The 25377-nt window shown below is 27.3% G+C and overlaps 1 protein-coding gene across 2 annotated transcripts; it reads right to left on the reverse strand.

Annotated features, from left to right (window-relative positions):
* Positions 1–1246: 1246 nt before the first annotated feature.
* On the reverse strand, positions 1247–25284 carry LOC100208367 (zinc finger RNA-binding protein). 2 transcript variants are annotated; one of them, XM_065816291.1, is made up of 16 exons: positions 24774–25284; positions 23867–24048; positions 22474–22722; positions 21572–21739; positions 21011–21257; positions 16626–16765; positions 16322–16551; positions 13566–13668; positions 13326–13467; positions 5472–5678; positions 4621–4679; positions 4352–4532; positions 3703–3791; positions 2590–2797; positions 2162–2259; positions 1247–1791 (listed from the first exon to the last, which is right to left on the reverse strand). In XM_065816291.1, the coding sequence occupies exons 1-16, from the start codon at positions 25060–25062 to the stop codon at positions 1651–1653; spliced, it is 2733 nt and encodes a 910-aa protein (XP_065672363.1). In that variant the 5' UTR covers positions 25063–25284; the 3' UTR covers positions 1247–1650. The 2 variants fall into 2 exon arrangements, 1 of the variants encoding a protein (XP_065672363.1); XR_010643217.1 differs by lacking the exon at positions 3703–3791 and having other exon boundaries at positions 24774–25110.
* Positions 25285–25377: the final 93 nt, after the last annotated feature.

A 25377-nucleotide genomic window follows, 5' to 3' on the forward strand; every position in this document is an offset into this window, starting at 1 on the left:
GGGTCAGAGTGCACACACGTAACATTTAACCTCACAACCAGATTCTTCAGCCCAAAAAAGTGATATACTAAAGTTTCCACAAGATTTCATTAACAAATTACGGATTTATGATTTTTTTCTTCTAAAAAACCACATTTTGGCCACACTGTGCGTAGGGTTTTACATGTCACTAAAAGTTAACTTTTTGTGACGTAAAACACAAAAAATCATAACTAGTTCTTAGTATGATGCGGACAAACAAATCAAATGATGGCGGTGAAATGCAAGATTTTGACAAGTATTTCTCTTTCTGATAATAATATTTCCAGGTTGTAAACTGTTTAGATATCCAACGGAATGCAGTATGAAAACGGTGGCTGGAGTTTCATAATTGAAATAAAAAAGTAGAGCATTAAAAGAACTTGCGTTTCAAGTCTAGCAATCAATATAAATCTGTCTATCCTAAAGTGGACGGACTTTAGGATCGGAGATTTAGAAGACCTCTTCAGCAGAGGCTGAAATATAAGCAGGGTATTTAAGGGAGGGGTTTGGCATCCTCCAAAGAAGATGATTCTCAAGTTATAGTCGGTTTAATTAAGAAATATAGTTGGCTTGTCGGGTATTTGACATATTTACTTCGGGTGAATTTTAGCATTAAGGAACCAGTCATTTTAAAGGATTTCATATCCTCATTTTATTCGTAGAATCGCTGAAAACTGGAGTTAACGCAAAATTTTTATTATTGCGCAAATAGTGTACGATTAACTAGTTGGTAAGAGTAGAATTGCCTTTCCAAAAGTTTACCGACAGGTTTTGATCTTATAGTGACCAAATTTTACTCCAAAGTTCATACTCCTCATAACAGTGTGTGATCGTCTTGCCATTCATTCTTCGCTATTAGTTTACACTGTAACCTGAAATGCTTTGCGCTGTAACTCTGTAAAATCTATTAATGGACACGCAACACTTCGTATCCCGAAATTTTGGTTTCGGCGTATTTCCTGTTTCACGCGGCCTGTATTACCTATTGAGTTAACTTGACAACAACAAAAAATGAAATAACTCGAAATCCTTAAGATCCTTTGGTATGTCGAACTTGATATGATCTTAAACCTTAACAATACTGACATTAAAGACTCCCTTTAAAATGACCTTAACTGAGATAAGAGTAAAAACCATCATCGTATAGGCATTATACAAATACTATAACAATAAGACATGAGGTTAATTTAGGTTTGACACAAATTGGAATAAAAACAAAACAAAATAGGGCAATGAAAGATTGTTATAAACTAGTAAAAACACCGGTATTTGTTCAAACCGGTTTTATAATTTACAGATAAATCTACATCACTATTCGACTATATTACAAAAACAAATTTCGCCTGAGTCGTAGGATAAGATAACTCTCTAAAAAAAATAATTCAACAGTTAATTTTGTTTATAAATTCATTAAAATGAGAGTTCATAACATTTGACTTCATTAGCTTTGTATATAATTTTCGTGCACAATTATAACAAAAGCAAAATAATAACATTTGTTCGTCATCGAGAGTTATATATGATAGTTCTAGATGATATACAAAGAGAAATTTTGCACATTTTTACTATGAAAAACACACAAAACAAACGACATCGCGTACTGCAAAGACTGTTGCTTCAACAAAAGATTTATTCTTTTTTAGGAGTCTTGTTTTCTATAACATGATTTTCGGGTTCTGGAGCAGTTCTTTTCGTCCCACGTTTTGATTTTAAAGGTTCAACTCCCAAAACTTTATAAAGTTGACAAAAAGCGACAAGTCGAAGTGCATGCTAAAACAAACAAAAAATTGCAACTTCATCTTAGGTGAAAGTAAAAACCAACGTCTATGAATTGAAAAGAAATCACAACTTGATTGTGACTGTTTTACTTTTGTACCTCGACCGAGTTCATCAAACAGTAAATTTAACTAAGTAAAATAATTTTAGCTTTATAAAAGGTATACAAAAAACTTTCTGCATACTGAATTATATTTTAGATTATTAACATTGTTGTGAAATGTTACTCATCTAAAATATAAACACCTAGATCTTATTTCTTATAAAAACTACACTACATTATTTATATTCGATATAATACAAAATTAAAATTTTCTATATTATTAGCCCACTCAATTGCTTATAGAACAAAAGTAGTTCAAACCTGAGCAGCAGCTGTTATATCTTCTCTTTCTTGTGGCTCCATATTTTGTATAGCATCTACTTTTGCTTTTTCGCAAGGATCTAGTAAACCTGGACCACCTTAAATAAGAGAAAAGACTTATAACAATACAAAGAGTTCACTCTATATATTAATCTAATATATCAATATAGTATGTACACTAAAATCGAAACATTTAAAAAACAGTTTTCCTTTAATTAGATATTTATGCGCGCGCAACATATTTCTATATACATGTATACAAGTATTAAACAACCGAATTACCAATATAAAGCTTAACTAAAATCCAGTAAACATATGTTTTCAGAAAAAGGCTAGAAAGCTTTAGCTAGAAAAATATAATTTCTTGGGGAATGTTATATAGAAAAATATAAATTTATAGATTAAGTTTGTTAAATAAAAATACGTACCAGGTAAAAAGATACCACATGCTATGACTTCCAAAACTCTTCTAAGAGCTTCTCCAGGACCAACAGGTTGAAAGTAACTAGAAATGGCTTTCTCACACAACAATTCAACTGCCCAAGAACTCAACGGTTTGAATGCCGGAACACGAGAACACACATCTTTAAGTATACGAATGACAACAACGCACGAAGCCAATTGATTTGCACGCGCCTAAAATGTGTTTTTATTTACAACTAATAATTTACGACTACTCAGCACCACAATTAAGAAACATAAGACCATAAAAACAATTATCTTTGTTCTTTTGAAAAAATAAAATTTTATTTTGTAAACACAAACAATTATTTGTTGCATCAAGAAAAAAATCAACATAGATGACATTTAAAGCTTATAAAAATACTTAAATTTAAAATGCAATTTAGAGGAGAGAACTCAATTTTAACACTTAACAATTATATTGAACTTATATAATTTTTTTAAAAGAAAAGAAAAAAAATTTACTCTAACGCTTTAAAGCTTTTAAAATAATTTGTTTAAAATTTGATATATATTTGAAAACACCAACAAACCCCAAAAAACTTAATGCAATGTCATCTGTGCATAAAATGATAGTTGGAAAGTTATTCCTAATAAAACCTCAAATATTTTTAAGCTTAACAAGCCGGCCAAATCATAAACATTAAATTAAATAAGAAAACATATTTTAACTTCTACAATATACCTATTGTCACTAGTAAAATTAACCAATAAATTTATTGTGGATTATTTCACCTCATAGGTTTACAAAGGCTTTTCTCCACATTAACAGGTTTCATTCTGAAAGTAACTTAAACAAATTTACAAAGTTTTTCTTGGTTGAATAGAAAGGAGGAACGCCTTTGTTAGCAATTGTTTTCTTTGGGCAAAACTATATTTTTTAAATGTCTCTTTTATGAACAAATTTCTTAGATTGATTGAGATGCTTTATTTAAAAAACACACTACACAACAAAATATTATAAACATATAAAAATAGCAAACAAATAAAGTATAAAGCAAAACAATTAACATCTTTATAAAAAAGAACAAATTTAGTTTTGCCAAACAATATTTGAACGAAGGAGGTGAAAATCGAACCTGAAACCATTTAGCATGCCGAAGAGCGGCTAAAGCTTGTAGACATTTCTCTCTGTCCAAAACATCTTTGGGATCTTCAGGAACAGACTCTGTTAATCAAACAAGTAGTGAGAGGATTTAACAGCATATTAAAGCACATACGCTCGGGACATATAACAAAATAAAAAAAAATCTCATTTCAGCGCAAATAGAAAATTAAAAATTTCAAAAATTTTTAAAAACTCTTTGATAAGAATATTAAAACACTTCAAAATTAAAAAGAAATGATAAAAAAATAAATGCAGTCCCATTGAGCAAAGGTGCACTGTTAGAATTTCCTCACTAAACTACTCTCTTCAGTGCATATCTTGTTCTCCCATACGAATGTGATATTCACATGAAAAAGATTACATCATTAGTTATAATTTATTTAAAGTAAATAAATAAATAAAATTCACCCTTAATGGTTGATGAAAAAAATGGGTTTAATGACTATAGTAAAAAACTTTTCGTAGTAAATAATTTACTTACAAAAAATCTTACAATCAACAATAATAATTAATCTTAAATGTAAGATGATGAGATGACACTTAGAACAATATACTTAACTTTTATCACCATAATTTTCACAATCTTCTGTTTTGACCAAATTTCAGCAACAAAGACATACCTTTTTTTTCTGCAATAACAGTGCTTGGAACTTCTTTCTTAACTTCTTCTTCTTCCTCTCTTACCATTGGAGATGTAAGCACAATTTTTACAGATGCTATAGGTTCTGTTGTTGAAGTCACTATAACTGCACAATCAGCTACACTAATAACCATATTATACTTTTCATCGGGAGAAACTTCCTAAAAATACAAAATATTTTGAGTGCCTTCCATTTAACATACAAAATATAATTTAAAAACTTTAAAATCTAAGAATTAAAATCGAAACCTTAAGTTTGTCTGGAATCATTCTTCCCACACGCTTAAGCAGTGTGACAGTAGGTTTATCTGTTTTATGAAAATAATTTTATGTAAGTAAAAATATTGTGACAAACTAAGGTGCAGTAGTAAAAATAAAATAAACAAGGCGCAAATTAAGTGACTGCGAATTGAGATATCTGGAAATGCGCCTGGTTTTTAAATTCTTATTTTTTAAAAGTCCATAAACACTTTTATCATAAAATATAATAGTTGTTGTTCAAAAATGATGAATATCAAAATTATGATAAATATTGTCATTACAAAACCACATTATTGTTATTATTTAATGCATTTTACAAACCATTAGATATAACTAGAAGAATAAAGCATACACTACAATGTAATATCAAATAAGAAAAAAATAAATAAAAAAATTACTAGTCTAATGAGTTTAGCGGTAATCAAATACTTTTAATTAAAATCAGGACTACTTATTTAAACTTTCTTTTTACTTATAATAATTGTATTAACTGGCATTTACACGAACAATATATTAAATTATGTAGGTTTTGACTGTTATTTTTGCAGTCATGAATCTATTGTCTCAATTTTTCATAAATATTTACAATATGACGAAATGACCCTTTCATTAAAACATTGATTGTGACTTAATAAGAATGATAAAAGTAAGAATTTAAAGACTAGAAATATATTTAGACATTAAGATTTGCAATCACTTAATTTACCCCTGGATAAATACAAAAACTGCTTTTTTAAAGTAAATGTTACTTACACTGTGTGTATGTGTATATATATATATAAAGTAATAAAAGTAAATAAAGATATAAAAGTAATATGAAAATGAATATAAATACTTACTTAGACACAAAACAACAAGCTCTACATTAAGTTGATTTCGAAGTAATAATCCTTTTGCAAGAGCACCAACTCTCATAACACCTTTCAATTGACGAAATTGAGTACTTTCTGATTTCATCAGTGGTTTAGGATCAGTACCAGTTGTTTCTGTTACTTCTTGTTTAACCTCAGCAACAGGTTTAGCAGCACTTTCTTTTTGATCTTCTTCTATAAGGAAGAAATAATATAAAATATTATACAAGTATTTCTTTTTTTTTTTATTAAAAATATTTGGAATACGAAATACCCTTACACAGGGTTGCATGGTTTTAACCAAATGGTTTAAACCAATTAAAAAAATGTTGGTTTAAACCAAATTAATGTTTTTTTAAAAAATGATTTGAACTTACAACAGGAAACTAAAAGAGGGTTATGTTCACAAATAAAACTAATCTTCAATATAGATGATTTTTTTTGAATCCATGAGTTTTGTTTTTGTTTTTTCATAGAATAGAGTCCTCAGTGTTATTATAGAACAAAGCAGTAATAAATTAGTAATAACACTTATTTATCTGTTTTCTTCCACAGGCAGTTTCTCCTTCAATAGGTTCATCAAGAAGCATTGCTTCCTGATGAACTTATTTCATCAGGAAGTTTTCTTAACAAAATATATATATATATATATATATATATATATATATATATATATATATATATATATATATATATATATATATATATAGATTTAAAAGTATAAGTAGTTATAACATAATTTATTGATACCACAAAAATGTCTCAAAAAACTGGGCGCAAATGTGATATGATTTGGTTAAAATATACACGAGTGACTGTTCCAGAAAGAAAGGGGTGTAGAGCAGTTTGTAATGCGTGTAGAAAAGAAATGGAAGGTCAAATTCAAAGGATGCATGAACATATAAAAAAGTGCAAGCAATCACAACCCCATGAAATTATGGATTCAATTGAAGATCAACAACTTCTTGAAGGTAATTAAATGAGTGCATTGTTATTTTAAATTTTATACTTTCCCTAAATTGTAAACATATATATTTAGAATAATTCAATAAACTGCAATTTCATTTTAAAGGTAAAATTCTGTAAGACGTAAATTTGGATGCACAGTAAAAAGCTTTGTGACTGACAATGCAGCTAATATGAAATCAATGAGACAAGAACTGTCATCTGAAAAAGATATCATAACTTATGGGTGTGCTGCTCATATGCTGAATCTTTTAGCAAATGATCTTAACATTGAAAATGTGAGCAAGCATGTTACACAAATAATAAAATATATAAGAAATAATCATCAAGCTGGAGCAATTTATAAATTAAGCGGAGGAACAAAATTGCCACTTCCTACTGAAACTCGCTGGAATTCTGTATGCGATTCACTTGAAAAATATGTCAACAACTGGAGCATCATTTTCACAATGTTTGAAAAAAATAAAGAATTGGATCCTATGATTGGTAAAAAAGTAAGTGATATACAGATAAAGCGAAACGCAGAGGATTTATTAAAAATATTAAAACCAATTGCAGTAGCTCTAGATACGTTGCAAAGTGATCAAGCAAAAATAAGTGACAGTGTTGAAATTTTTATCAAACGAAAAAAAAAAAAAAAAAATTGAATCTAGATACCATCAGACTGTCAGTGATGCTCATTTACTGGCAAACACACTAGATCCTAGATATTTTGGATCTAATCTTTCTGAAAATGAAAATGAAGCTGCCATGAATTTCGCAGATAAAGAGTTCAAGAACTTGTTACCAATAATATTCAAATTAAAAGCCAAATCTGCTCCATTCGATAAAAGCTATTTGTATAGTGAATCTGTTTTAAAAAATGTATCACCAATAGAATGGTGGAAATCTCTTAAAATTGTGGATTGTAACATAGTGGATATTGAAGGTTTATTAAATGCACCAGCTTCTAGTGCTGGAATCGAAAGAATTTTTTCAACTTTTGGCCTTGTTCATTTTAAGTTAAGAAACCAATTGGGGGTAGAAAAAGCAGCAAAGCTTGTATTTATATATAGAACATTAAATAATGATGTATTGAATAATTTTGATGAAATATAACATTAATATTGATAAAGAATATAGTTTACTCACATAAAATGCGTTATGCTTTTTTTTAATTTAAAAGGGTAACTAAATACGGCATTTTTTAATAAAAAACCTAATTTAAACCAAAAAAACCATGGTTTTTTTGGTTTTTTAAAAAAACCTATGGTTTTTGGTCTTTTTCAAAAAAACCGGTTTTTTTGCAACCCTGCCCTTACATAAACATAACAAAAAACATGATTGCCTACTTGTAGTTTACTTGTGGTTTGTGAACATTTTCTTTTCAATTTTACAAAATAAATTTCTTATATAATTGCTTTATTTATTACTCAATGTGAGTTTAAGGGAAAATAATGTTTAAAATTTAATCAAATGGCGTTGGTTGCGCAACTGATTTATAAATTAATTCTTTAAGTTAAATGTCAGTGATGCTACACAAGTTTTAGTAATGGCATTTAATCTACAAATTGAATGCCAATTTTTACAAGTTAAATGTGGAAGAGATAAAGCAACTTTTTACAACCAGATGCTTTTCTGACATTAACCTGTTTTGCAGATTAATAAAGTAATTATACAGTGCATAAATAAAAAATTGAAGGTAGGTCAATTCGACTAACTTACACATAGATTTAACGGTCATTTGTTTTTATTGATCGGTCAATTAAATTTTTTTTTTAATAAAATGTACTAAATTTGTAAATTAAAAAAATACTTTATGCTATAAAAGCATTACTTTCAAAATATTTTGAATTAAATCATTGCTTTTGTTTAATGAAAACTTACAACAAAGTTTTATGTTGATTAACTAATGCCCAAATTAATAGGTTGAAATAACGTTATTAAAAAAATGTGTTTTGATTAAAAAGTGAGTTTAGACAACATCAAAGTAATTTTAGGTGTTTAACATTTTCCAACACTTAACTTTGTTACCTAAATATAAAAAATAAATAAAAAGATTTTGGTAATTTATTACTTATAATGCTTTACAACGCACAAAGACATTTTTAAATAGTACTAATAGTTTTCTTGGTAACTCAATAAAAAAAAGGGCTAATGACAACTCTAATTTTTTAAATTGCTAAACAGGATGTAAAATTAAATTATCCATTCATTCATTGCAATGACTTCTCAATAGGTAGCAAAGTTTTAGAAGAAAAATTTTAATATAAAAATGTTTAATGAAAAAATCAAATAACGACAATAAAAAAAAAAAATCAAAAATGTTTTGAAAAACTCAATTTGGGTGGTCAAAACAGCAATTTTGATCATTTTAAACGGTTGTTGACTTATTTTGTGCACTGATGATACTACAGATTAATTATAATGTTATAAATACCTTTGAAAAAGTAATACATAATGTTTATAAGCTTAACCAAACCTTATTTACAATGGGGACTATTTTCTCCCTAAAGACAATTGTCTTAATCATGACTAAGGCTCACCTGTTTATTTGGAAAACTTTATTTTAAGTTCACAACTTTTGTCTAGAATAACAATTATTATTTTACAAAGTTTTCAGCATTTTAAGTGAGTATTTTACAGATAACTGCAAGAATTATAACGGTTATATTTGCTTTTTTAATAAGTATTATAAAAGCAAGGCCAACCTTGCATTTATAACGGTTATATTGGTAGAACCTAAACTGCTTGATATCATATTTTGATGGATAACTTGATGTTATGACTACCTAAATGACTGTTATCAACAAACTTTAAAGACTATGTCACCAAAAATAAATAAATAAATGGTTCTGCAAGATAAAAAGGCAAAAAATCTTTAAATTTTTGTGAAATATGCAAAAAGCTTTCTTTTTGTAAGAATTGTTCTGGAACTGTTCACACTGTAAGTCTAAAATACTGTTATATTAGTTCTTTATTTTGGTTTTATAGTTAATTTTAATTAAGTTTTTCATTTTATTAAAGTATGGTTTAATTGGATTAATTTTATTACAAAATTATAAGAAAATTTGGTCCTGTTTTTCAAGTCCTACAATTATCAACAATTTACTGTTGATAACTTCTGGACTGGAAATATTTCTGAAACCTTAAAGGTTTTCAGGTGTTTGAGCACTCTACTTTTTTAATCTATTTTCCTTCCTACAGAATACATTTCTGATAGTCATAATAAGCTTTTATTAAAATTTCTCAGATTTTCTGATTTTTTTTTTATTAATGATATTTTTTTATTCTCCAGACAAATGATGTATATTTATATTTCAGAAAAATACATAGTTTTGTGATGTAAATACGATGACTTCTATCACTTTTATTTATCATTTTTAATATTATTTGTTGATTATTATAGCTTATAATTGTTAAATTGCAAAAGAGTTAAAGATGTTTGAGATGATAAAAACATTCACTTTTGCCAAAACATTAAATATCAACTAAATAACTGAAGAAGCACAAACTAGTCAATCTTCTGTAAAGAAAGCTCAAGCTAGTCAACTTAGCGAGGAAAAAACAAGTGTTTTGTGTTTATATAGATAGGTAACAGCAAGCTAGTATAAAAAGCAACAGCAAGCAGTATCAGGGTGGCCAGCCACTTTGTACAATCAAATTCCCTAAACCAGTTAAATTTTGAAGCATGAATTTTTACATTTTCTAACTTTTGCTTGTAAAATGCTTCACAATACATTTAAAAAAAAAAAACCCTAGACTTTTCCCAAATATACAGCTGGCTTGCCACCCTAAATGAATGACACCAACAGAACCGCTTAATTGTAAGATCGCTTCTCAAATAGAATTATTTAAAAATTTCCTAGGCTTTCTAGAATCAGTATGAACTCTGATAATTATTTTCAAAATAAACTTGATAAGTTCAAATGACCACCCAATGTAACTAAAGCATAGAACAAATAAACTCGAAAAAAAAAAAAAAAAAAAAAAAAAAACCCTGATAATTTAAAACAAATCCAATTGGTTGTTAGTGACAGACCAAAAAACTTTTCATTTATTTGTATTTAATTTATGCAAACAAAGAATTTGTAAATAATGGCAAAATATTATAAACAACTGAAGTGTCATATAACAGTTTTGCAGAAGGTATATCAATATAAATATAAAGATATCTTGAAGTGTTTACAATTTAATACATTTGTATTGGTATATTTTAAAAAAATTTGCCACTTTTAAAAGCAGTTGGAATGAATTATGTAATATGTATTTCATTTTGTGCTATGCTAACAACAAAAAATATTTATCTTAATACATAACTGAAGCCATAATAACAATCTGTATTGACTTGTGTTCAAATATATAACTGTTTTTATAACAATAAGTTAAAAGTAACTTATATTTCTTTTAAATTATTGTTATAAAAATAAAAGAAACCAAATGTCAATTAAAGTTTACTACTGAAATAAAAACAAAACGAGTTTGAAAATGAAACTAATGTTTATAAAGTTTACAGCATCTGTTTTTTAATTGTTTACACATTCCAAATGAAATAAACTATTTTTTCAATATGGCCGAAGAAGTCCCGAGTATTTCAAAAAATGATACTAAATACCGAAAACAGTTTTTTGAATGGGGCTAAAAGTTATTACTTATACAAAAACGCCTTTTTTTTTTAAAATTTAACACAACCGTAGGTTATCTGAATCTAACATGACATTATTGTTAAACATATTCATTTAGGTGTGTTATTGAAAATACTAACTTCAATTTCCATTAAAAAAAAAAAGGTTTTTCATGGATAAATTTTCTAAATAATGACTGATTAGAAATGTCAAGTTATATTCATTGAAAACAAACACCAATACATGCTTTTATGAAAATAAACCCAAATCCACAGACTAATCTAAAGCCAAGCCCCAAAGTAATTTACTTTAAAAATTGTATCTTTTCTAAATAAAACAAGCTTGACGATTTGTTATAGTCGCATTACTTTTATCAGATTATAATAGTAGTTAAAATAATCTTTCCATACATACCAAATATGTCATACTTTTTAATGAAAAAAACTTACATATATTGTAATTGAAAAAACTTATGTTTTTTTTCGGAAAAGCGTGTACCACACGCCTTAGTTGCATTGAGCAGTATAAGAATTTTAATCGTATAGTTTCGTATAGAGTTTGGATTAGATGTTGTCCATAAATTATGCCACTCAAATTAAAACCATTTATGACCAACCCTCCTCTATCACAACATAGAAACACTTTAGTAACAAGTCCACTGAGTTGTCACAAAACCACTAACCCTCCTTTCCCCCTAGAGTGTGATGTAATTTATGGACGACCCCTTATGTAAGAACTTTGATATTTTTTTAATTAAAAAACTTTACAAACGAGAAAAGTAACAATTGATCTTTATATATATATATGAAAAATGGAAGAAATGTAAAACAAAATGATATTTATAAAATGACTGATTGTTTTAGTACATAAAAAAAAAAAAAAAAGGATTTAAGTTTATATTAAAATAGAGTTGATAATTTTGTTCAAATAAAACATTATTTTAAACAATTATTCTAAAAAACGTGACGATGCTTCCAATAAATATCAGAAAAACGATCAATGCTAATGATTGTTTTTTTCTTGAAAAACAACCATTGCTAACAATTGTTTTAGTAGTAGTTTTAAAAAACTATAACTAAAACATAGTCATTTTTATTTTCTCCACGAGCTTCTTTATTTAAATTTCAAAAAAAGTTTGTGTAAATGCTGATTGCTTGCCCTATCAGCACATATCTCACATTGCTTGCCAAGTCTGTTTTAGATAGGTATTTTACCGCTCACACACTCATTTGCTCATGCAGGCCTGTGTATATATATAACCATAAATAAGTTTGTGATACCACACTGAAATAGCCTGCCACCAGGGGTTTCAACACATCAGCTGCAAACCAGTATTACTACATCGACCAGCAGTCTATTCATTATTTTACTTTGTTTTTTTCTTCTTACCGTGTTTAAAACCATTTAAACTAATTTAAAAAAAAACTATTGATGAAATCGGTATTAGAAAAAGATTATTTCCTTATATTTTATTTCTTAAAACAATCTTTTACTTAACATAATCTTTTATTGATCAAAATTTATATATTTCATTATTTTACATATTTAATGTAATATTTTAAATAAAGATTAACAATTTATAGGTAGATTTTACCAGTTATTAATAAGATATTATTCCTAAACATAATTTATGTTCAAAAATATTGTCAAAAAAACTTTACACAATATCGAATTATTTCAATATTGAGTTGAATTAGATCTTTAAACAAAAACACCTCTCCTTTTTTATAAGTTTTTTTTATTTTCTTTCGCATTTAATCTATGCTGGAGAGACAAGTTTTATGTAATATATTAGTTAGCAGATAATAAAAATTCTTTAATAAATATTGTTAAATTAGTTTTCACTTATTTTTTAATCATTTTGTTCTTTGATTATAATGTAATTAAAATCAAAGAACAAAATGTAGCTATTAAATAAGTCAGGCATTTCTAAACTAAAGGTCTTGGAAGTTGCGCATCACTAAATATTAAGTTATCTTTAACTGGCACTAAATTTCTAATATCTAATATTTATTACAAATAATTCATAAATAAAAAACAAAAAAAATAGTAATTAAATATATATTTTTATGTATTTTTAAAATAATTTGACAACAATAAGTTAATGGTTTCAAGCCTGTACAATAGCAATTAATTTTTTTCAAGCGTTCGTGTACGTACACAATTTAATTTTCTTTTTTTAAACTATCTTAAATTTTATACAAAAAAATGTTTTCTTAGACTAGTTTAATAAAGTTCAATAAGTTTTCATAAATCCTTAAATATTAAATACCTCCAACAGCATCAGATATTTTTTTTAAAGCTTTTTCTACAGTGGCTACAATTGTCTGAACTTGCTTAAGCTCAGCCTCACTTGGATATATTTCATTATGACGCACCATCACAAGCTGGTCATCAGGTGATTGAGAAGAATTCTAAAAATTTTAAATATTAAAACATGTAATAGTAAAACATAACAGCTTCAGCAAATTTCTGAAATAAAATAAACATTAAAATAAGCAAAAACACTAACTGAATGTCCAAACAATGGACGAGGTTCTGCATGTCTTTCTCGATTGTCCCATTCATAAAATTCTAACTCTTGCATTCGGTTGCGATCTGGGCGCGTCCAATACCTATTTTTAAAATTTTAAAATTCTTACATAACGCTTATAGTTTTTTTTGAAAGTTCAAGTTAAAACTCAGGCTGTTATTAACAGGGAAAAATTTAAAGAGACTTTCTTATTAATCTAAATTTTATACAAAACTATTCTTATAAAATATAACTGTTTCGCCAATATCTTGATGAGCATATCATTATAATATCTTTCGACTATTATATTTTATGTGACTGTTATGCAAGCTAGTGGTAAATTTTTTGGATTAAAATCAAGAGTTTTGAAGTTTAAATCAACTTCATAACTATAGAAGTATTGAGCTCAACGTATTTATGAGCACGATTTGTATTCTGAATTATAAGTTACAATTATTACGAGAGATTCCTTGAGTGCGGTGGCTCCTCCTGGAGCCTTGGAGAGGTAATTTGTAGAAGGGGCTGTAGGAGGTACCTACTTAATAACTAAAGTTTGTAAGTACTTCAAACAGCATCAGATAACTTGAGCTCCTAAAATTAAAAAAGCTTGAACTTTTTTTTACAAAAAAAGATGTTAAACCATCCTTATATAAAAAATGCATAAAGAGATAATAAAAATATAATAGTTTGGAACTAAAATTCTCTACCTTTCCCTAATTCTAAGTTATAAATAGATTTTGCCTTTAACAAAATGTAAGCTTATGACGACAAAGAAACATTGTTGAGAATTGGTGTCACAGGAAAATTTGTCGCCACAAAAAAAAAGTTGATGTCCTATAATAAAGCATAGATACCAAGTTATCATCAAAAAAGTTTTGATGGGAATATTAACTAACGAGAGGGAAAGGCTGAAAATTAGACCATTTTTTGCAACATTTTCCTTCGATTTTTAAAATGCTTTACAAAATTAAATAGAAAGTTGATATACTTAAGATTGACATTTACAAAAAAAAAAGAAAAAAAAAGAAAGAAGAGAATACTGTAAGTTTATCTCTCTTTCACTTTGATAAAAGCACTTTTTAAAATCATTTACTTATTAGAAGCGCCATTGATTGAATAAAATTAACTTTCTTCTTTCTTAACCCTAATTATTTAAAGCACTGAAATAAAAAAATAAAAAATTTATTGGTATTATAAATATTGTTACAATACCGCTGGCTAAGCTGTTGTTATACTTTTAATCACTCATAACATTGTTGGTTTAAGTCACTTGTGCTCTTATACCTGTATAAAACTACTTTTGGACAGTAAGAAAGCGCTCTGAAGGAAAGCTCTATAAATATTCTAGAAAATCCTTAGACCTTCTGGGAAACTCGGCAGTTCAGGAATGTTCTAGAAGAATGGTCATTTTCAATACAAATTGAGAAAATTCTCAACAATAATACAGGAACTTCAAAACTACACTGTCCTGGTAACAGAAGCAAAGTTTTTGTGAAACAACTTAAATTAACATATATATTTTTTACCTCATTAATCCTAACAATATTTACATAACCTTATATTTTTTTATAATTACATATCCAACCCTCAGAATTAGAAAAATTAAGGTCTTACCATAAAACATCGAAACGAGGTCAGCAATTTTTGCCGACCGCAAACAGTTTTAGGTCGGCATTGCTGAATGCTGACCATAATTCCAAGTGTCGCATATCATACTCTTTACTATTTTATACCAGTAATACCTCTCTGGGAGTCTTGCTAAAGTTTTATCTTGACCAGTGATCACCATTTCTTAACTATAGCTCTTAAACTTATTAGAAGATCCATGTTTCTAACTTTGTGATAATAAAAAAGCAAGCCACTCATAATATTGTTTGGATCTTTTTATCTTAACTAATCTTATTGATGCCTTTTTGTCTTGAAATTAGAAAAAGTCTAAATTTTATATTAGAATTATTTTATATTAAAACTAAAACCTTTCCTAAAAACATACAGAGATAACAATTTTATAGAAAAAAATTTCCTGAGGCAATAGGATTAAAAACTTGTTTCTATTTTAAACATGTTTTACACATAAAGGTATTTAGGCACCAGATTTTTCCCCCGAGACACTTTCAGGCTTAGATGTTGCTAATAAACTTGTAGATATTACAGAGATTTTTTTTTAGACAGTCCCTGAAAACTCAATGCGAAATTGTAAAAAGAGTGCAGCAAAGTAAAATAAAGCAAAAAAAAAGTAAACTAGTAGTAGCAAGTAAAAAACTTGGTTCTAATTACAGATTAATAACAACTAAAGAGACTCTAAATTCAATACCATAATATTTGCCTATTCCTATTATTTTTTTTCTTCTTTATTGGACAACATTTGAGATTACTTTCTATTTATTTCTATATAATGAAAAGCAAACTGCAACTAAATTAATTTTACTGATAGGTAACAATTGTTATAAATTTAAGAAAATCTGTGACGTAGATAAAAATTGTTCAACCTACTTTCATATGGATTTATCCACGACATAAAATTAAAACTCAATGCTTAGCATACCTAATACTTCTTTAAGTTAAATAAATAAAAAAGTAAAAGGTTTACAAAGGGTATAACAAAACAATATTTTTAATTCTATTCTAGAATAAGCCTAATGTTAAAGCACAACCCTCCAGAATATTTCAGACATAAACTCAGCTTTGAAAAGAAAACTTAATAAATTGATTAAATGTTTAACCCCCCTCCTAAAAAAACAATTAAAAGAATTTACCTGTCTTCATTAGCTCTTCGCATATATTCATCATGTTCCCATCTTCTTAACTCATCCTCTCTATGTCTAAGCTGCTGTTCCCACCTTATTTGTTCTTGTTGTCGCTGTTTCCAAACCATTTCTTGACTACCTGTTGCACGAGGTCGCTCATCGCTATTACGACCCCAACGACTATTAGATCCCCGAACATTGCCTTTGACATCAACTTTCAATGTTGGATCAACTTTTTTCTGAGAAAATTTTTTTTTTTAAATTAGTCAAAGTAAAAAGACAAAATAAACAAACTGTATTTTAAACAAAAAACCTTATAACTCAAGCGATGTCTTCGTCCTTTAGTATGTGCTGTCTTAGCAACAACATCATTAAACCGACAATCACATAGTGTGCATTTGAAACCAATAACTTTTCCTAGGTCACTCTTGACATCCTCAATGTATGCTTCACCTTATTAAATAAAAACAATTTGTTACTACTTTTAATAAAATATTTAAGAACTAGTTATGACATAAGATAAAAATGCTGAACTTATAAATATTTCAGAATATAGACAAACTAAGCAACTAAAAAGAAACTACAAACAATAATTTACATAGTCGCAACTATCGTGATATGAATGTTTAGATACGAAAGCAAAAGAATCTAATAAAATAAATGGATTAGATTCAGATGTTACAGAATACCAATCAAAGGATAAGCAATGAGATAACAAAACCTGACAAGCGATGAAAAAAATGAAAACAGACAAAGGCATTCCTTTTTGAATAATGAATACAAAAAGTCAAAGTAATTCTGAATTAGTATCCTAAGATCATTCAGTTCTATCCAATATAGTGGAACCTGATTTTGATTAAGCAGATATTTAGACCATGGACATTAAGATAAGTCTTGATATCCAATCAACAATAATGACAGTGTTAATACTGTTTCTAGTTGCATTTTTTTGGCAACTGGTCTAAAAGAATAGTAATAAAAAAACTGCACTGTAATCAAGCCTTCCCAGGAGACAAATGCAGTTTTTTGTCTTGTGTGTCCGTGCATAAGTATTTTAATTTAGTCATTGGCATTTGCAAGTTTTTTATATAAGGCGTTGCAGAAAAAACTAAGTTTAAAAAACAAAGAAAGCGATACTAACAAAATAGGAAATTAATATAAATTTAAATAGAAAAATAAAATAATAAATTAATCATTTGTATACTGCTTTTATTTTTGTTTCTTTAGAGGGTTTTTTTATTTTCAGCAACAAAAATGGATAAGGCAAAGCAAAGCAACAACAAAAAAAAGTTTTAAGTTAACAAAGATTTTCCTATATTTTATTTTTTTAAAAAGAAAGCTAAAATATAAACTGTTTGTAAAATTTATTTGTATAATTTTATTGTATATATTGTCCATATATGAAAACATCTATGTAATGCATGGGTATTCTTTTCAGGGTGTTTGCCAGCCTGATGGCACCGCGTATAACACGGTTTCCCACTTGGTTTAAAATTCCCAAAGGTTCTTAAGATCATGGTAAAAAAAAAAAAATTAAATCAGTTTCAGATTTAAAGTGTTGCGCTAGACGAGTAAAAAACGCAATTAGTACACACGACAAGGAAATGAATTAAGTTAATGAATTAAGAATTAAGATCAATTTTTTAATGTGAAAAAACGTGTCATCATTAACAAGCAAGATCATTCATTCAAAAGTTGAAAAAAAAAAAATATTTTTAATTTTTAATAGACGCCAGTTATTCTCCAGTTAAAATTGTTCAATACGTTTAATAAATTATTTCATTAATTTATTTTCGTTATTCAAAAAATCTTTATTTACATTCTTGCTGTTTATCTTAAGTTAGGAAAGTTACAAATAAAATTTGCATATTAATAAATATTATAATTTAAAATAAGTTAATAACGTTTTTATATTAAAAGATTTATTAATAATTTCGGTAAAATAAGTTAGCTGGTAAAGTAAACCGAAAATAACAACAAAAAAATCAAAAATCAAACATACAATGAAGCGTATTATATATTTTATATTTGCGTAAAACATAAACGAAGATAATTAAATAATATTTTAATATTATTAGTTATTAACAATATTTACAATGATAACAAAAAATTTTTTTTTAAAATTTACAAATACAAAATTTAAGTAGATATTTAATGTATATCTGTAAATTAAAAAAAAATAAAAAAAATTAGTTTTTGTATTTAAATATATTTTTTTACTTAAATACCTAATTTACTAGATGTTTAAATATGCCGAATAAATTTAGTTGATGCCCTCATTTTAAAATACTATAGCGTCTGTATGATATTTTGTTGACTACGACATATTTCCATTAAACGATCAGGTCTGTGAATCATGAAAAGACGAAAAAAATAAAATGATAAACTTTGCGTTATCATAAAATATAAATGTTTAAAGCGAAAAAACCCAGACCTTAGATTGTTTTTTTTTTAAAAATCTTTTTAAAATCCCTATCGCTTGTCCAGCGAAAAAATCGTGTTTATTTAAAATCTTATTCGAATAAGATTTTAAATAAACACTTTTTTTTTTAGGTAAAATGAACATCATAGAATAAAAATTTGATCTGTTTTGATCGTTTATTGGCGCTTGTTCTTGATTGCAAGTTTTTTTTTGGTCGGAATTCTTGTATTTTTTGTAAAAATTTATAGAAATATTGTATTTTGATAACTATATAAAGCTAATAGGTCAGAAACTATTAGAACTAGGATCTATAGAAAATACAATATTAAACAAAGGAGATAAGCGATTTAAAAATGAAAACTGACGAAGATTGCTCAAAATGAAACAAGTTGAATAATTATAATTAAATTTATAAAATATAAAAATATTCCTGAAATATAAAATAGAAAAATATTCCTATGAATAACCCAGCAAAAATAGAAAATTTTTATTGAAACTTAATTGTTTCTAAAAAATTGTATCTACTTTTTTAAATGTCAGAATGTAATGACCTTTTTCTTTTTGGCGGCACCTAAATTCTTAATTTCGCTAAAACGCTGTATGAATTTTTTTCCTGGCTAACACCCTGCTTTTATGTATATATTTTTATTTGTTCATAAGTATACGCACATTTAACTTATTTGGATAAGACATTTACTTTAATCATGGAATGCCTGTGGTTTAAATCCCACCTCTTTCTAACTTTTTTTATTTTTATACTCGCCCCCTCCCTTTTGGTCTACTATGTTATTGGTGAAATATATGCAATTACTATTAATGATTACATAACAAATAATAATAAAAATTATAATTAGTAATAGTTCACTAATAACATGGTAAACCAAAAAGGAGGGGGCAGGTAGAACTAAACGCACCGAGCCTTATGTTAAAAACAACAGGTATCCAAAATTACAATGCATTATAATTTTGGATACCTGTTGGAAGTTGATCATTCCATGTAAAATGAATAAAAATTGTTGCTTTTATTTATTTATTATAGAATGATCTAAAATAACCCAAAAACCAGGAAAAATTTTTGTTTTAAAAATGAAATACTGCTTTATACTGCAAGACCCCACAACACAATCATTAACTCAGAAAAAGCAAGGATAAACCTGAATTTGTTTATATACTGTGGGATATTTAAATCTATGAATTATAATAACATTTGCATCCTTCATATTATTAATAATATGAAGGATGCAAATGTTAACATAAATAATAGCCTAGATTGTGATAAGACATAAGTACATTGGAAGAGTTGAGAAAACTGACTAACAACTTCATGATCTACTAACTTAAAGAAAAATATACAAGTGTATTATCACAATCTAGTATTACTCTTGATTGTCCAAATGCTATTAGATGCAAACTACAGACTGAAAGTGTTAAGATGTTTTTAGATTTTGTCTATGATGCAACTTCCCTGAAATTTAAATTAAAAAAATTTTAATACCTAAAATCATCTTGCTAATCTAAAAAATTCCTTCATAAGTTACTACTACTACTACTACTACTACTACTACTACTACTACTACTACTACTACTACTACTACTACTACTACTACTACTACTACTACTACTACTAATAGCAGCTCACTAGTAAAGCATTACTTTGCAGTGAAAAAACTCACTCTTAGTTAAATATCAACACATCACTTATTTAGATATTTAAGGTATTACGGCTACTTAAAAACAGTTTAAAATAACTCATTGACACTACATAAAAGATTTTTAGTTGTAATTACACTTTTTTAAATGTGCAACTATTATTTTTTTTATTTTTGTTTTGATTTTTACCACTTTTATTTTTGTTTACTTAGTATGTTTTATCTTTGATTAATACCAAGATTTTGATCAATAACCATAAGTGAAGATTTTAAAATTAAAATTTCAACACAAAAATAACAGCATCAAAAGGTAAAACTTAGAAAGAAAAAAAAGTAGAACAGCTATTAGTATTATAATCAAGTAGGACTGAGTATTTTTTTCCTATAATTTTTGTAATTGTACAACAGAGTATTTAACATTTAGGAAAAAATTTAGCAGATTAAGAAATGGGAGATAGACACGAAAAAATTTAGATTTTGAAATATTTTAATTTGTTTTCTTTGCAAAACAAAAATTTGAGAATAAAAACCTCAAAAAAGAAAAAAAAAAAGAAAAATTATGAACCAGCCCAAAGATTATTGTTATTAATACAATAAACAACTATTTAACTTCAAAAGAAGTCTTACCCACTGGTTCCCCTTCAGGAGGAATTTCACTATCATTATCTTGAGATTCTGATGTTTCAATTTTTTCTTCCCCACCTGTAGAGTTTAACTTAGTGCCTCCAACAAAGCTAACCTTTGGTACAGAACTTTTGACAGATGAGTTTGTACCAGTAGAAACTCCTGTAGTAACTGTAGTTGTTGGCTTTTTTGGCTCAGGAACTTTTACATCAGGAATGGGTTTACCAAGCTTTTGGTGCAATTTCATTGTCTGAAATATATGTAACAAGTCTATATTTTAAAATCATTTAATGTTGTTTTTAATTTGATGTAAAAATATTTCTAAACTCATTAATTTACTACTTTTAATTGAACTAAAATTAATAATTAAATCAAAATTTATTTCTTACTTTAAACATAATAGCATTAAAAATGCATATTCAAAAATTAAAATAAGAAAATTAAAAAAAATAATTATTAATTTAATATAATATAATGCAAACTACCTAAAAAAGAAAATATTTTGCATTTTAATTAACTAAATAAATTAATATAATCATATAATACATTTACAAATCTAATTACTTTAGTGTGATTAGTTCCTTTAATATGAGCAGCAAAAGCATCTCGACCTGTGCAAATCACTTCACACAAGTCACATTTGTAAGTTCCAGGTGCCATAGTAGCAACATTTGTTGCAGCAGAGTTAGCTTTCTTCTTGTGCTTTTGACCCTCCAGATGCTCTTTATATGTCTAACAAAAGTAAACGGGCTAAAATGATACTAAGCCAAAACATTTTATAAAAGAAGTATTTTAAAAGGATTGATAACATTAACATTGAAGTTTTTACAAATAAAATAGCTTAAAAAACCTTTCAAATATAAATTATTAAAAAAGTACACAAGGATAGAATTAAACAATATCGAATTGCAAATTGTAGAGATCTTGGAAGTAGATTATTAGAAGCAATTGTGACTGCTAATTTTTATATTTCATGGTTTAAGTTTTCAAGATAATTTTTGACTGGTGTTGACACAAAACAACTTGATGATATGCAGAGGTATTGCAATAAAGTAGATGAAGTTAAGAGTAAGTCTATTAAAGGGTTGCAGAAAAATTGTTTAAAGGATGAGTTTTGTCTAAGGGCCACCAGTGTGTTACAACACCACTGACGTTATTTCAATAAAATAGTTTGTTTGGACAAATATTACCATTGGTTATTTATATGTCATGTTGGCATATAACAATAATCATTTTTATTGTGTATTTGTATTGTTTCAATTAACATCAGTTTCTAACATGTTTGACAATGTTTGAAGGTTAACTATTTTTTAATAAGTTTAGATTGTTTTTCATAATTATTAAACATGAAGCAATTAAAAGTGAGTTTTATTGAACTTGTTATTTGATTGTTACAAAACATTTTAGACAATATTTTTATTAATTACAATTATATTAAAGCATTATCTGAAAAAAATTTTTCTTACCAATTGACCAGCGCAACTTATCTTACATACTTCACAATAATGTAGTTGTTGAGGTTTCGGAGGGTTAGAATTTCTTGATGGCCAGGAACCTTTTTGGTTTAGTTTGAATGTTGGTTTTTCATTTTTTTGCCATGCTGGTCGTGCTGTTTGTGCTTGCTGAGTAAGAAAACTAGTCGCAGCATTATACACAACTTTTTCATATGCGTTTTGATGAGTTACAGGTTTGTTTACAGGAGCAGTGGAAGCAGGCTACAAAAATTACTTAAAACTGTAAAAAATTCAAATATTTGAAATCAATATTAGATAAACATTTAATGTTTAAACACATTGTGGGTTGTCCAGATAAACATTATATGTTTATCTGGATAATACACAATTACTTCTTTTTAAACTAAAATAAATGATGCAAAATCTACTAAATTGTCTTATTATATACTTTTAAAAAAGTAAGCGTCATAATCAACTGAAAAATAACAATCGTTCTTATAAGGGATGCAATGTCCCAAAAAAACTCTCAATCTGAAAGTCAAAAAATAATTATTTCCCCTTGTTTTTGGTATCCAGGAGCTTCAAAAATGTAGCTCCAAAAATGTTAAAAGGCCAGTAAACTATTATGGGAAAAAAAATCAAGACTCTTAGGTTTTTCAATCAATTTTTGAACCTTGAGTCCTTATGTAAAATGACAGGAAGGACTTCAGGCTAAAAAGCAATAGGTTCCACATTATAAAGCCTTATGAATTTTATTCTTATTAGAAATCATAAGTCACTCAACACTTCTAGAGCTCTTGGACACCAGGAACCAATAATAATAGAGGTTTTAAGCCAGAGTCTTTTTTAGACTCACCCCTGATTCAGTATCACTATTTTATTACTATTCAACAAAATTTTACATTATTTGAATTATAATTATTATTACTCAATCATTTTTTTAATAAGGGGTCAAATCGAGTTACTTTTTTTTAAAGATGTTTTTGTTAGGTGTTTTAAGATTTTATGTTTTTACTACCACCTTTAAAATAATAAAACATTATCTACAATCATTCATTCCTTATTTTAAACAATAATTGTATTAGTTTTAATCATAAACTATCAACTCAATAGAAAGCCATATTTCTTTTAGATAACCCTAACTCTCTAATGATAACTTAAGAAAAACTCAAGTGGTATATATAAATATAACAAAATAAAAACAAGAAACTTATACAAGTAACAGAAACCTATGCTTGACTGTAAACATAAACAACTTTAAAATATCTATTAACATTGTTAACAAATATTCACAATTAAATTGTTAACATATATACACAATTATAAAAATAAAAACAATAACTTATAACAGTAAAATGATTTTAGGGATTAAGAAATTATAAACATCCAATAAAAAAGCACTAACTTTTGGTTTGTTATAGGAGACACCTGAACTGTTATATGTAGGTGGATTAGAACTTGGACGTGGTTGTGCTGTGTAACCAGCAAATGTTGAATTAATTTGAGAAGAATAGCTTGGTGGCTTTTGATAAGCCATAGTATTTCCAGTATATTGAGTCGCAGGCTTTGCAGTTCCATAAGCAAACACTATAATAATATTTTAAAAACTATATTTAAATAAGGCGGCAGACATGTAAATAGCACACCTTCCTAAGTTTAAAACACGTTTTGTCAAAATGATATTTTACTGACCTATTAAAATTAATTAATTAATATTATAATAATTAATTAATAAGTGTAATTACATCAATTTACCATAAGTGATGGAGTTAAACTTACATGCTTTGAATCAACATTAGGGATTGACACAACGAAATATACATTCATTAATTGACAGTAAAGATTGGGATAGTAATAGTCATGATTTTTAGTATAGGGGTGCGTTGTTTACACATCCACCTATATGGCTACCACTATTTTAATAGAAATTTTATTTTTTTAAATTCGAATGGTTAATATTCATAAATTTATAATTATTATTACTAAAAACAATTAAAAAAAATTTCTAGCCATTTATATCATAAAATCCCAAAGATATGTTAACAAACAAAAAGTATCCTAACCAGGGATATAAAGTCCAAATATAACTCTAGGATTTAGAGCCAAAATTATTTCCATTTGAAGCTTTATAATTTTTTTATAATTTCGAACAACAATCCTTTACAAACTACACTAAGAAAATGATAACACAGTAATGATTTATTTATATAAGTATATATACACACACAAACTTGTATATAACATTATCAGAATTTTAAAATCAATTAACGCCACATAAAAATATGATCATCCGGGAACCAAAATTATCAAACCTTGTTGCGTCGGTGTTTTTTGAGTTTCTGCATAAGTAGGATTTTGTTCAGAAGCTCTTTGAAAGTAGCCATATCCTCCTGTAGTAGCAACTTGTACAGTGGCTTGTCCACCAGCGGAATATGCAGGACCATAAGCACTACTTGGTGCTTGATAATTAGACTGCTGAACTACACGACTGGGTTGAGCAGCATAACCGTAAGTTGCAGCGTTTTGCGATGGAAAAGATCCTCCATTATATTGCTGAGGCTGACTCGTAAAATTAGCATAACCATAACCATAGCCAGCCATTTTTTTTTTTCTATCTTCTCTTGCGAACTATTAATAAAACACGTTTTATTTCTAAAAAGTAACATTGCGGGAGGTATATTATCTTAATATGGTAGTAATCAGAACATATATGGAACTTCAATCTATTTTAACGCATTCTGATGTTGGCGTGGTCAAACAGATTAAAAATTTTATAACAGAGTTTCCTACCTCGATCACACAAAGTTTTTAGACGTTTTCAACACTATTATCGAGGCACGTCTTTGATGATTTTTTAATCGCAAAAATCAGAGTTGTGTAACTGTCGTGAAATGAAAAAAACTCAAGTTAAAATTA

Source organism: Hydra vulgaris, chromosome 13 (genome assembly GCF_038396675.1).
Source record: "Hydra vulgaris chromosome 13, alternate assembly HydraT2T_AEP".
NCBI lineage: Eukaryota > Metazoa > Cnidaria > Hydrozoa > Anthoathecata > Hydridae > Hydra > Hydra vulgaris.

Bases quoted from the DNA above. Each gene is read 5' to 3' on its own strand.
- LOC100208367 (XM_065816291.1), bottom strand. From the start codon at position 25,062: ATGGCTGGCTATGGTTATGGTTATGCTAATTTTACGAGTCAGCCTCAG. The intron at 22,723-23,866 runs GTTAGTGCTTTT...TAATTTTTGTAG, and splicing joins TCTCCTATAACAAACCAAAA to CCTGCTTCCACTGCTCCTGT. The intron at 16,766-21,010 runs GTAAGACTTCTT...TTATTTAATAAG, and splicing joins TCCTGAAGGGGAACCAGTGG to GTGAAGCATACATTGAGGAT.